The sequence below is a fragment of the Balaenoptera physalus genome (assembly GCF_965194825.1).
Source record: "Balaenoptera physalus genome assembly, chromosome: 18".
Lineage (NCBI taxonomy): Eukaryota > Metazoa > Chordata > Mammalia > Artiodactyla > Balaenopteridae > Balaenoptera > Balaenoptera physalus.
In genome coordinates, this window is record NC_138899.1 from 29,211,237 (window position 1) to 29,224,896 (window position 13,660).

A 13,660-nucleotide genomic window follows, 5' to 3' on the forward strand; every position below is an offset into this window, starting at 1 on the left:
CTCCTCAGGCCCCCTTGTATTTGCTGGTCCTATTTTTATGAACCATCGAGAACAGGCTCTAGCCAGACTCAGATCCCATCCAGCACAGCTAAAGCATAAACGGGACAAGCACAAAGGTATTTGGTCTTCCTTATCAACTAGGTGGGATACTTTCCCAATTTCTTCCACTTATTCGAATTTTGTCTCTGGGAAAATGCACAAACCTAATTCTTCTACTTTGCTTCTATCATTATTATATAGCCTGAGGAGAAAGAACATGCTGAAAGTGTACTGTTTGTCAGTAACTGTCAATCTTATTTTATTGTATTTTTTTGGTTAACTTTAATAAAAAGAAGACATTTTACAGTATATCTTTTTCTTTTCCATTCCTTTTCAAATTTCCTAAAGTTAAGGGAAGGTAGAAAAAATAATTATTGCTCTCTATTTTATATACTTTATTATCTGCTCTTAGATCACTGCCATCTGGCATTTTGCAGTCCTTTTCTCTTTTTTAATTCTGTTTATTTTCTTTAGAATTAACAGAATTGCTAAATTCAGTGTATAAAGTAATAATGAGTTGACTGCTACAGCGCTTCCATTGTTTTAATATAAAAGTTTATATTCACAATACACATGATTTATTTAATATTTGATATATTCCTAAAACAAGATTATTTTTCCTTAAACCACAGATTATGGGTCAACTAAGATCAGGAAAGAATTTAATGCAGAGAACTTATAAATTTATGTATAAATTCTGCCTTGAATCCTGTCATGGGAACCAAGCACTCTTTGAGTAGTACAACTTAAACCTACTGTTTTCTTAAATGCCTGAAATAAACCCTGCAAAATAGAAGATTTTAAAAACACATATTCCATGCAAATTAATCTAACTAATGTTTTGTCTTTTTTGGGGGCTGCAAAACTGTTATAGACTAATTTTATTTTTAAACTTTCATATGCCATATATTATAATCAACTTTATTTTTCCTTGCCTGTTTCAGTCCATCAGTTTGTCACTCAAAGCAAAAATGCAAAACAAAACAGACAAAACCCCTGTTTTTAGTAAAAACACAAATAGAGCACTACTCAAGTTATATTCTGCAGCAATAAAAATTGAGAGTATTTTAAGTCTAATGTGATTAACTGTAGTAAAATTTGTGATTGCTTTATTTACTGGGTGCTCTGACAATGCCATTAATATTTAAATCTAAGGAATAATATTTGGGGTGTGCTATGTAAATTATTTTGGTTATTGCTAGAATCTCTGATCTCACATTTTCTACTCTGCCAGTATTAGAACAGATTTTATCAAGTGTCTTTTTCTTGCCAATTATATGAAAGTGGACTTCTTCCAGTACTTCACCGGAGGTTAACTATTCATATTTCAATAAACAGTTTTAAAACTTTTTCAGCTCCATGTTAGTATCATATAGACAGTCATCTTTGTTTTTTTCCAGAATTTTAAAATGAAATGCTAAAGAAAACCAAGGTTACAAATTTAAAATAGACTTTTTACAATGTCACACTGATTAGCTATAGAAATTACTCAACGATAGCAAGCCTTACTTCCATCTTGTCTGCCACAGGGTAACCTCTTTGGAAGGACTTACTTTGTAGTATTACAGTATAAGGCCATTTTATTTTTAATCATCAGATTGTATGGTTTTATAGAGTGGAATAGTTTCATCTCTTTACCACCAAAATGAATTTAAAGTGTAAGTATTACTTTATCAGATGGTGTCCCATTTTATCTAGAGAGTATTAACTTACCACTCACTGTACATCCACTGATTCGCTTTCCGTTACTCCCTTTGCATTCGCTGTTCCTGTCATTTAATCCCCTTGCCAGTCACTGCTTTTACTCCTGCTGCAGATAGACATAGTCTTTTAATAAATTATTTATCCTACGTACATTTTTTTTCTCTTTTGTATTACCGTGTTTTTCTTGCACTGACAAATTCACTGTATTAATTGCTGTGTTCTATCTTACATTTAATTATGTTGGTGGTACACATTGTAGGATAATAATGATTTAAATTTTCTAGACTATGACTTTTTTGTAGGGGTGTGTGGAGGGTAAGAACTGTGGATTTATTGTTAACAGGAGTGAGTTCTAAGATGGAAAGTTGGAGAGCTTCTGGCTGATTGGAAAGAATTCAGAGAAGGTCACAGAATCTATCCTATACAGGCAAATTTTGACCAGAGGCAAAATAGTGTGTAAGACGGAATCAGTTATGTATAACATATAATTCATATAACATATAGTATTTAAAGAATGTAACTGTAGACTATATTTTAAACAGTTATCTGAATTAACATTTGTTTCAACTATTCAGTGCCTTACATAGAAAAAAAAGATTTTAATGTACTACTCTTAGTTAGGAACATTTGAATTATTCTGGAGATAGTCTTGAAGTGACTGATGTGAAAATCTGAAGGCACACTCAAAAACATCTGTGTGTATTTTACACCTGTTTTCTGTAAAGAAACAGTGTGGTGTAATGGAAATACAGCCTTTGGAATTAGGCCTCAGTTTTAATCCTATTTTTCATTTACTAGAACTGTGTGGTCGTTCATAAATTTCTTAATCTCTTTGGTTTCAGTTTCCTTCTTTTAAAAATAGGAATGATAATTCCTAATTGAATATGTTGATATGAAGATTAAATTAAGATATGTGTGTGTATATGTGTGTATGTATATACTTTGCAAATAAAAATTCTCCATGAATACTAGCTTGAATTCTTTGAATTCCTTGCATCCTCTTTTAGAATTATCTTAAAGGTACAAAATTTGAGATTTGTTAAATGTGTAATTAATTTATTTTTACAAACGATTTAAGATGTCAGCCATTTGGTGGTGGTAAAATGTGTGAGCCTTATTTTTGATCAATTTCTAAAACTGCTCTACCATTTATTACTTTGGGCTGGCTACTTAACCCCTCTAAAGCCTTGGTTTTCCCAACTGCAAAATGGAATAACAATACCCTTATCATCGGATTATTGTATTGATTAAGGAGAGCAACAATAATATTGACTGAACACTTTTCATACATTATTGCACTTGTTTCTCATAAATACCTTGTGAGGTAATGTACCATTATTCCTATCTTATAGATGGGAAAACTAAAACTCAAAAAATCCAGTGTCCAGTTATCGTAAAACTAGCAAATAGTAGAGCCAGGATTCCAATCCAAGTCTCTTAGGCTCCAGTGCCCAAAAGCACTATCCACTGTGCTATTTAAATTTTCAGTGTTTAGCACAGAGGTGTTTAGCAAATTGTAATTACTACTGCTTTGCTGTTTTATTTTAGTGATTTCATTCAGAGTACTCACTGTGTTTTGTGATACATTCAGTGATGTATGCATGCTTATAAGATTACCCAAAAAGTATAGATTTAAATAAAAATTAAAAGTTAGAGTCCTTTAGATACTGAATCCTCTTTTCTCTGTGTGTGTACACAAATATGCATAAATAATGTATATATACATACAATACTGTAGTTACATATCTGTCAAAACTTTATAGCTATCATAGTTTCAGTATCGTATGATACATGTATGAACATACTCATATTAGGGAAAATACAGATATACCTAAATGGCCAATTATAAGAATATTTAAGCCTAACTTTCCTAAAAATGTGAGATTAATTTTATTGCTGCTCATTGACACTTTACTGAGTAATGAGCTTGAGGAGAATTTATCTTGCTGAATTTCGCTTGCTAGTTCTTGAATTTACACTAGATTCTTGACTATTTATTAGGTATCTTTTTTCTTTGATAAACTTTTGTAAATTTCTAAATTATTAGAATTGTACTTAATTTTTTGAACTGACATAAAATTCCAGATACAGATGTATATTTAAAAAATTCTGTCACTGCTGCTACTAGTGATCAAGAACCTTATCCCTGTTTTTTTCTTATAATAACAATATTTTCACCGTCTGTAATAATTGAAAAATTATTTTATATAAAGGTTTGTTTAGATGCACTTGAACAAAATGTTTCTAGTATTATTTTTTACCTCTAAATAATAGCTAGTACTCTTTTAATCACTATGATTTTAATCAGTAAATTACTAGGCTTTTTTTTCCTCCTTCCCTGATGCTTTGTCTCTATTGTGGGCTTTGTATCTATATTTAATCTCTGACTGGAGGGAGAGGGCAGAATGCCGGATTCAAAGGTAAAAGCTTTAACTAGGCATCAATACATTTATATAAACTGAAATTAAGGTGTAACATTGAATTTAGTTACGTCTGGCACAATCAAATGAACACAATTTGTTTTCTTTATTACGTCAGATTTGGTTTTAATAATTAGATATTTTTACCAATTGAGATAAAGCTGTAAAATTTTTATATATCTGTCATCTTATTTAAATAGTGTTTGGAAGATACTTATTCCTTTATGAGTAGGCCCTTGTTTATACTTAACCATTTACAAGATGAGGAGTCTTTGAACTAAGAGTATATTGCATTTTGGATGGAGTAAAACTAAATGTTGTGATTTTTTTTTTTTTTTTTTAGCCCATCCATTCTTGCAGATTTAATTTGACAAACCCACATTAGATAATTTAGCCAAAGAAGAATCATATTCTTTTTCCTTTTATAGTAAAACCTCTCACTAATTCAAAATTTATGGTACTTCAGATACAGTATTTGTGATCTTTTTTGAGTAAAAAATTCAAAATAACTTCTTCCTCTGAATTTTCAGGGTCATACTTATAAGGGGAAACCTGTCTAAAATCACTAGCTTTTCAAACCAAGGGCTCAAGAAATGAAGGATTCCTTCAACGTGCCTTCAGCCTCTGGGTCCAGCAATTAATTCTTGTATGTTAAAGGACTTTTATGTTTATGGTACATTTTTATGTAAAATAGGCCTATTTTGATTTATAATGTAGGTAACCACATTTTATTTATTGTATCAATAGCATTTAGTGTAATCTATAATCTGTTCTGCTTGAAGGTAATAAAACTGAACTTTTACTTAAACATTCTATAATTAAGACCTTTTCAGTAAGTTATATAGGCCAACCCATTCTGTGTTATTCTGAATTAGTGAGGTTTTACTGTCCTAATGTTGTAAAGAGTTTAAAACTTTTTGAAATGCTAGAGTCATTTAGTTATAGAAATGGAACTCGTAATTTAGGCCAATTTTGTCTTACCTGGATAGTAGTAAAGGTTAGAAATATTAGATAGAAAAAGAAAGGATAATGTGAACATGAAATGATTTGATGTTATTCTGCTTAGTATTCTAAAATGGGTAATGAAAATACAGAATTATTTTAAAATGTGTGCCTGTAGATCCACATGTGTATCTGCATATTATACACACTTGTTTAGATTTACTGTATCACAAAGCACTTAGCTTAGACTAGTTGACCTGAAATTCCATGCAGATTTACATTTATTCCATGTGTAAGGAATTTGAATCTTGATGACATAGAGGTCGTATTTTAGTTGATGTATAGTATTAGACTAGGAAAAGTAAGTTGCCTTTCTTATTTACACATTCCAAAGTAAAGTTGTTAAATTGTGGAATGTGTTTTTAAAATTTTATGGTTAAAATGCCAGAATATTCAAAGTCAAATGTAGAAACTAGGGTTGGAGGGAGGACCTTAAAGCAAGCTTATGGTAGGAAATTATAAAAAGAAGGGAGGAGGAAAGAAGGAATAAAAGCAGAGGGTTTGGTTCAGAGTTGTGTTTGGGGGCCTGAAGAAGACCGTAGAGCTGACTGGCTGAGGGTCAAGGTGGGACAGACAAAATGAACGACAGGAAACCATTGAACTGCAATACAGTGGATAAAGCTATTTGGTCTTTATAAATTTTTTAAGGTTCAGTTGAGTTTAGCAATACTGGCGGACAGAGTAGCCTTTCTAGATGTGTCTGGGAAATCTAAGTCATTTGCGAGTCAGCTAGAAATTTTTTTTAAACGGCTAGCACTAACAATATCACTAAGTTTAAAACAATTAAATGACTTTGCATGCAGTTATTTTTATGTAAACTAAATTTTCCCATATAAACTATTACATTTAGATTTTTGTTATTTCTATAACTTAATGACCCATTTACATTACATAACTGATTAGATTAATAGGCTTTATCTGTAACCAGACCTTATCTGTGTTTTTACTGATTTAGTGATATTTGCAAACAGAAGTATATAGTATATCTTTTCAAAATTGCTTCTTTGCAGGTAGAGTCTTGATCTATCACTTCTAACAGCTACAGATTCTTCTTGCTTGTTCCTTTTAACATTTTCTCTTGTTTTTCCATAGTAAACTGATTTTAAATTTTATTTTGAAGATGAATAATGGCTTAATTACAAATTGTAACACTTACAGATGGAAGTGGAGAACGAGGAGAAAAGGATGCAAGCAAAATCACAACATATCCTCCAGGCTCTGTGCGATTTGACTGTGAGCTCCGGGCAGTACAAGTCAGCTGTGGATTTCACCATTCAGGTAGCGGCTGGAACTTTAGGGTATAACTGCATTTTTACAATTGTGCTGAATAACCTACTTGTTTAGTTTTGACAAATGTAGTCTTAACTGTGTTTAAAAGCTATAGTGTGACAGTATCTCTCAAGTCTATGAAAGCATATTTATTACACAATCTCTTTTAAGCTATAAAATGATTGTCTAGAGATCTGACTTTTTTTTTTTTAACATCTTTATTGGAGTATAATAGCTTTACAATGTTATGTTAGTTTCTGCCATATAACAAAGTGAATCAGCTATACGTATACATATATCCCCATATCCCCTCCCTCTTGTGTCTCTCTTCCACCCTCCCTATACTACCCTTCTAGGTGATCACAAAGCACCGAGCTGATCTCCCTGTGCTATGCGGCTGCTTCCCACTAGCTACCTATTTTACATTTGGTAGTGTATATATGTCAGTGCCACTCTCTTACTTCGTCCTAGCTTACCCTTCCCCCTCCCCATGTCCTCAAGTCCATTCTCTACATCTGCAGCTTTATTCCTGTCCTGCCCCTAGGTTCATCAGAACCATTCTTTTTTTTTTTTAGATTCTATATATATGTGTTAGCATACAGTATTTGTTTTTCTCTTTCTGACTTACTTCACTCTGTATGACAGACTCTAGGTCCATCCACCTCACTACAAATAGTTCAATTTCGTTTCTTTTTATGGCTGAGTAATATTCCATTGTATATATGTGCCACATCTTCTTTATCCATTCATCTGTCGATGGACACTTAGGTTGCTTCCACGTCCTGGCTATTGTAAATAGTGCTGCAATGAACATTGTGGTACATGTAGAGATCTGACTTCTAATCTGTCTTCTGATGGACTTATTTTATAATTCAATTCATGAAATTCCTGAAGATAAAATAATCCCTGAAATCCCTTTGAACTCTACAATTCTGTGATTTTTATAATCTGGTCACAAACTTTGTTACTGTTCAGTGAGAGATGTGCATCAACAAATTTCTATATTTTTTTAAAAAGTAGAAATTTCAATTCCTAGTAAATAATTGACATTTGGATTATATAGCTTAGGTTGTACTCTTCAACCTAAACATAAAAAATGTCACATTCTTTCTTTTGATACTCAATATATTTCCTTATTTGATAAGACATTGACAAATACTAAAGTTCTGACAGACATATTGATGTTGTATGTAACTGTGCAGAGCTCAAACCCATCTACCTATATAATTATCCTAGATGTGAGAGAACATTTTCTATGTAGTTACTCATTATAAAAAGACTTTACAGCTGACCCAAACCAATGTTTTATTAAATATTGTTATTAAATGTCATTTATAAGAATTTTAAAGCGTATATTATGAAAACATACATTTTTATAACCTACAAAAATATTTTACAGAACTGAAATTATATTTATTCCTCATTAAATATAAATTTGTCGATGCTTCAATTGCCTAGTTTTAATGGCTCTACAAATTTTAAATAGTGAAAATTGCACTGCCTTCAGTATAGTTGTGATAGAAATATGAAATGCATACAATGAAAACATAAAGCTCTGGACTTTGGTTTCAGTGGTTTTAATGGAGAATGGCGACGTCTACACATTTGGGTACGGGCAGCACGGGCAGCTCGGACACGGGGATGTCAATTCCAGGTACTTTAACTTTTTGTGTGAAGATGCTGAGTGGTTTTTTTTTCTCTTTCTTTCTTCCTTTCTTTCTTTCCTTTTTTCTTTCTAAATATATATTTCTACACTTGAAAAAGTATTTATACCACTGTTTTGCAAACTGTGGCCCATAAATTATTGTTTGTTCTTGATTTTGTGGTTGAGTGCTTTTGTGGGGATAGATGATTTTGTAGTTCCGGGAGAAAACTTGATTTACATTTTATACGTTTAAAATGTGAGAGTGATTATGATTATCACGAAATCTTACTGCATTCTTAAGAATTAATATCTTTTTAAAGGCTGTTCATGGCAATGGATGAGACAGTGACTATCCCCAAATGGAATTTTAACAAATCAGCAATAGATTTATTCATACTCCTTGATGTTATCGTTTTTAAATTTTGGTCTAATATTAACGTGAAGTCATTGAAGCTTTTCCATAATTTTCAAACAAAATCTAATGGTCACTCAGAGAAACTGTTTTGACTTACCCAGCATAGTGAAGAACTAATTGTGGTAGAGACTACTAGACATTTTTTAATATCCATTCATCCCTGCTTCATTTGGTAATAGAGTTTTAGTTGGTGACATGACCATGAAGCTAAAGACTTCATTCTCCCGCCTCCATTGCAGCAAGATATGGCCGAGTAAACTAAAGTGATGTGTGCAGGTTTGGGATCACACTGTTAAAGGGAAGGGGGACGCCCTTCCCTTTCTCCCTCTTCCCTCTGGAGTCCATGCCTGACGGCAGGAGCTGGAAAAGTCATCATAGCGATCATAAGTTGGAAACTATGTATTGAGAATGGCAGAGCCACAAGATAGGAATAGTCTGGGCCCCCGACACCATGGAACTGCCGCACCAGCTCCTTATAATTGGGTGCTTACCTGAAAGAGAAGTAAACTTCTGTCTTGTTTAATTCCCTGTCACTTTGCTTTCATTACAGCAGCTGATTCCACTTCTGCTTAATACAGTGAGAGTGCTTTTGGTCGAAAGTATAGAAAAATCCATCTTTGTTAGCTCAGGTCTTCCAGGAAGAAGATGCGAAGATAGGATTAGATGTGCAAAGGGTTTATTGGTAGAAAACTGCTGTGAAAGATAAAAGGGAAAAGAGCAGGAATAGGCCCGATGTAGATCTGACCCCTGTGAAGGGAAAGAAGGAAGAAGAATGGGGTAGGAAGAGTTAGGTTACCGTGCAGTTCTGACTGGGTTTTAGCCAGGCCAGTGGGCTGTCCTCAAGCCAAGGCTGCCTTTGGAAGAGTCCCAAAGTGGGCAGGATGGGCCAGCATGCATACCTTCACAGTGCTCAGTCACAGGCTGGTAGCTTCCCAGGGGAAGAATGGCCTCGTGGACCCAAAGGAACAGCATCTGAGGCTGTCAGTCATTTATGTTCCCTGCAGCAGGTGGTCTTCAAGATCTGAGTGGTCCACGTGCGTGGCTGCCCCACCACTGAAACCAGGTTTATTTATAAATCTGGGGATAATATAGGGCAGCTTCAGGCTAGACCTGACTCACCAATTCAGTTTGCCACCGAACCTCCTTTCTTTTTGTCTCTCTACTCTTGCCTGATTCTTCCTATAGTCACAAGGTACCTGCCAGAAGCAGCTGGAACTATATGGTTTCTCATTCACATACAGTGAATCACTCCAGTCATTAAATAAAATCCATAATTTTCACTTTATTCTGAAATCACTTCATTACTGTGGCAAGGATGATGCCATTTACATGGTAAAGACCAGTGATTCTTAATCCTGCCTGCATGGTAGAATTACTTGGGGAACTTCAAAAATGCCATGCCTGGACCCTAAATCTAGACTTTTTATGAGGTGTGTGTTGGGAGATGGGCGTTGGGGATGGGAGATGGAGGCAGCAAGGGTTGGATAGGATGCCAGCATCAGTTCTTTCCTAAAAGCTCTCCACAGTCTACTGTGCATCCGGGATTAAGAAACGCCATCCATCCCTAAAAGGCAGGGTCAGGTCCATTTGCAGTGCACAGAAAATGAGGATGAAAGGAATGTCCTTAGGTACTTCGATGACCGTTGTTACTGATGAAAAGAGATGATTTGAGATACCATTGAGTTGAACTTCTCACCAAAAACACAAGTGCAACATACGTTTGACACTTGTTAAGACGTTTATAAAACTATCACAATCTTAAGGACAAATATTGTGCTTGGAAAGAGAGCAAAAGGTCTTTGACAGATTACTGTATCAAATGTCACCAGGTATGGCGTTTATATATCGGACATTGGAAATTTCAGAATATCAGTGGCTTTGCAGGGTTGAGCAATTACTGTCACAGGTATTAGAAGGCAGCAGGTACTTTGCGTCGCAATTGAACAACATCACTCCTATGCAGAGACTGAGACAGGGCTTGTAATATGCATGGAGAAGAATTTGGAAACTTTTTGTTCTGTTTCTCATGGAAGACTCATGACACAGAAAAGAATTTATTATTATCGTCATCGTCATCATTATTGCTGTTGTTATTTAGCTGGAGGTTATTTTGTGAGTCATGACATAACCTGGGAAAGGTGCATTACAGTTAGACATGACGGAGCGTCAGTCATGTGTGCCGCAAGGGGGGCACTTTCTCACAAATCAGACTCTGTACTTGTATATCATTCCACAGAAGAGATTTAGCAAATGTATGTGTTTCCTGGTCTTGACTGAGTGGGAGGGAAATAGTGGAAATCATATCTATAATCAAATCACAGCCCTAAGGTGCCTGCACAGTGTGAAGAATGAACAGCATAAGCACAAGTCCTGCCACCCCACGTTGAGGTGTAACGGCTGTAGAACGGGAAGGATCTCAAGCCAGCTCTTAAAATGAAGAGGCTACCTAAAAACATTGCCTCCTGGTCCTGATTATCAACCAGGGAGCACCGTACCTTGCCTTGCAGTGACTTGCTCAGGTGACAGTATCATGGCAATATGCTAAGTATTTTTAATAGTTTCGAATATATCTTCATGAAGTAAGATAGCTTTTAATGTTGAAAATTAAATAATTAGGGTTTTTTAAGGAGATTAAACTCTGGTGGGATTTCTTTCAACTGCCCAAAGTTGTTCTTTTCCAACATGTGAATTTTCACTGCTGGTTCCATCGATTGAGTTGTAACTGGCAGGCTGATTCCATGAGGGTGGGGAGCACCAGGCTGGGTGACGCAGTGAAATAACGCCTACGCGCTGTGCCTGGTGGATTAAACGAAAACCAGCCAGAACCGTCTGTGCTGGAAACACTCCAGTGACCCTGTTTGTCTGGATTTATCTGGGACTTGGAAGGCAGGAGTCAGGAACTGTTACGAATTCCAAAAGGAATTGACCGTGTATATGGAGGAACAATCCCTGGAGGAACAAAGCCTCAATAGCATACATATTAACTAAGTACCACGAAGCAAAACATTTATAGATATTTAGTTGAAATAAAGTTGGAAGGTATTTTAAGTTTCTAGTAATCAAGCACTTGTAACTGAAATTTATTGTATAGCACACATTAATAGTGTGTGATTAATGTAAGATAAATATTGTAGAGTGCATGTGCTAAAGGTAGAAACGTGTTATTGGTATTCTCTTTATTTAATGTGTTGTCTTGCCAGGATGACTGAGTCTGATTATATCACTTGGTGCCCATGTGACCTTGACCAAATTACTTAACTTTCCTGTGTCTCAGTTTCTTCCTTTTGAACGGGAATAAGTATCTTTCTGTCAGAAGGTTGTTGTTCAGTGAGATGATAACGTGTTGTTTACCTAGCACAGGGCCTAGCCTGTAGTAAATGCTCAATAAATATTGGCTGTTACTGTTGCTGGTTTTAAAAGTGAAGTCAAAAAGCTTCTGAGGGCTGTAATACATTCACTCATGACATGAGTCTACCAACCCTCTTTTTCATTTATTTTCTTCAGTATGCTCCTAAATCTCTGAATTCCAAATTCTTTTACTCTTTTCCGTAAACTTAAACCTGGATGTTGGGAAAGGGACTATAGCGTTTAGATGCTTTTATTCTCCTTTTTTCAGTAGAATTTGGATAATTCTTGTAATGTTTCTGAGTTTCATCTTTTTCTTGCTATAGCCTCCTTCTGCATTAATATGCTACACAGTCATGGTGTCTGTAACCATTTAGACAAGGTTCATATCTTTGATTCATCTCTTACCAGCTATGTGACTATAATTTACTAAGCCTTAGTTTAAATATCCCATAGCATTGTTAAAGAATTAATACAGTGTCTGTAAAATGCCTGGCATGCATACATATACACATATAATTTTTCTTTTCTGTTCTTCCTGTGTTTACCAAATAATTTAATAAATGGGCTCTAGTATCATGAAAAGAGTTTATTAGAAGAATTGCCACTAACTCTGGGAAAATCCTTTTTAAAGGGCTTCAGATCTACCCATAGAGTTATTTTGATAACCAGTGATACATTTTATATGAAAATGCTTTGTAAACTGCAGGCAAGTAAACAGTTTTAGGTACTTTCCCTTTAATCCTTTGTTTGAATTGAACTGGACATTTCTGTGAGGACATTAGTTCGCCATACAGCCCTTTGACCTGGTAATTGTTTATTGCCAAAACTCCCAGTACCTCAGATTTGAGAACCGCTTAACTTTCAGTGCTGTTCCTAGCCATATTATTGTATCCTCAAGTAAAAACTACTCTTTTGAGGCAGGGCCATTCTGCTCTCCTCCCCTTTGGTTACTACCTACCTATGTTTTAGTCACTGCCTTTCATTCACTGAAAATTTAGTATCTGGCTCACAATGCTTCCCCAGTCTGAGTCTTGTCACACTCGTGAATGGTCCCATACAATACAGTTACCTTGACACCGTGAGTTAGATATAGTGAACTTTACGTCCACATTCATGGTGGCCATTCCCAGGACCCATTATGGATCTAGCATAGCTCCAACTCTGAATTTTTAAGTTTAAACAACCTATGATCTGATGACAATTTCTTCTGTTACTTAGCATTACTTTACTTGGTCTTTGACTTTATCAGTACTTCATTCTCTACAGCCCTCTACTTTCTTAGTGTCTGTCGCCTGTTTCAGTTTTTTTCCGACCCACCTTAGAGACTGTCATTTATTCTCTTCACCTGTACTCTTACCATTATCCTCAGTTTTCTCACCCTCTTGGGTCTTGATGCTAAGGCATGGCAAAACTTCAAGCATGCATCGGTCTACCTATATTTTCTATGTCTAACTTAGGCTTCTGGAAAAAAATAAATCACCATACTTATACAGATTGTTATGATTTATAGATTGAACCAATCCTTCTACAATAGGCAGTGATCCTCCTGGTTTGTAGTTTTGAACTATTTGATTTAAGACCTTTTGAGAATGTGATGAACGACATAGGCTGTCTCTTCAGAAAAACAGACATAAGAATATACACTTAAAAGTTGGCTTCCAGATTTAGAAGATTTACAGATCTCCTGAATCTCACCTTCAGACTTCCTAGAAGTCATTTGGATCTGGGTTAAAAACTTCTGGTCTAGGTTTTTATTTTTTCCATTCACCACCGTACCCTTTCCGTAATCTTTAAATTCTCTCCTCACCCATTTCCTTC

General features: G+C 35.1%; 1 protein-coding gene across 13 annotated transcripts in view; it reads left to right on the forward strand.

The window, feature by feature from the left end:
* The window catches only part of MYCBP2 (MYC binding protein 2), a 270,723-nt gene that overhangs the window by 94,482 nt on the left and 162,581 nt on the right, over positions 1–13,660 (forward strand). For 12 of the 13 annotated variants that reach the window (XM_082434738.1, XM_082434743.1, XM_082434745.1 and 9 more), the window contains exons 18-20: positions 9–116; positions 6,324–6,443; positions 8,007–8,088. In XM_082434738.1, coding sequence (XP_082290864.1) covers positions 9–116; positions 6,324–6,443; positions 8,007–8,088 — 310 coding nt within the window. The remainder of the gene's footprint in view (positions 1–8; positions 117–6,323; positions 6,444–8,006; positions 8,089–13,660) is intronic. The other variant, XM_082434747.1, reaches the window with a different exon arrangement.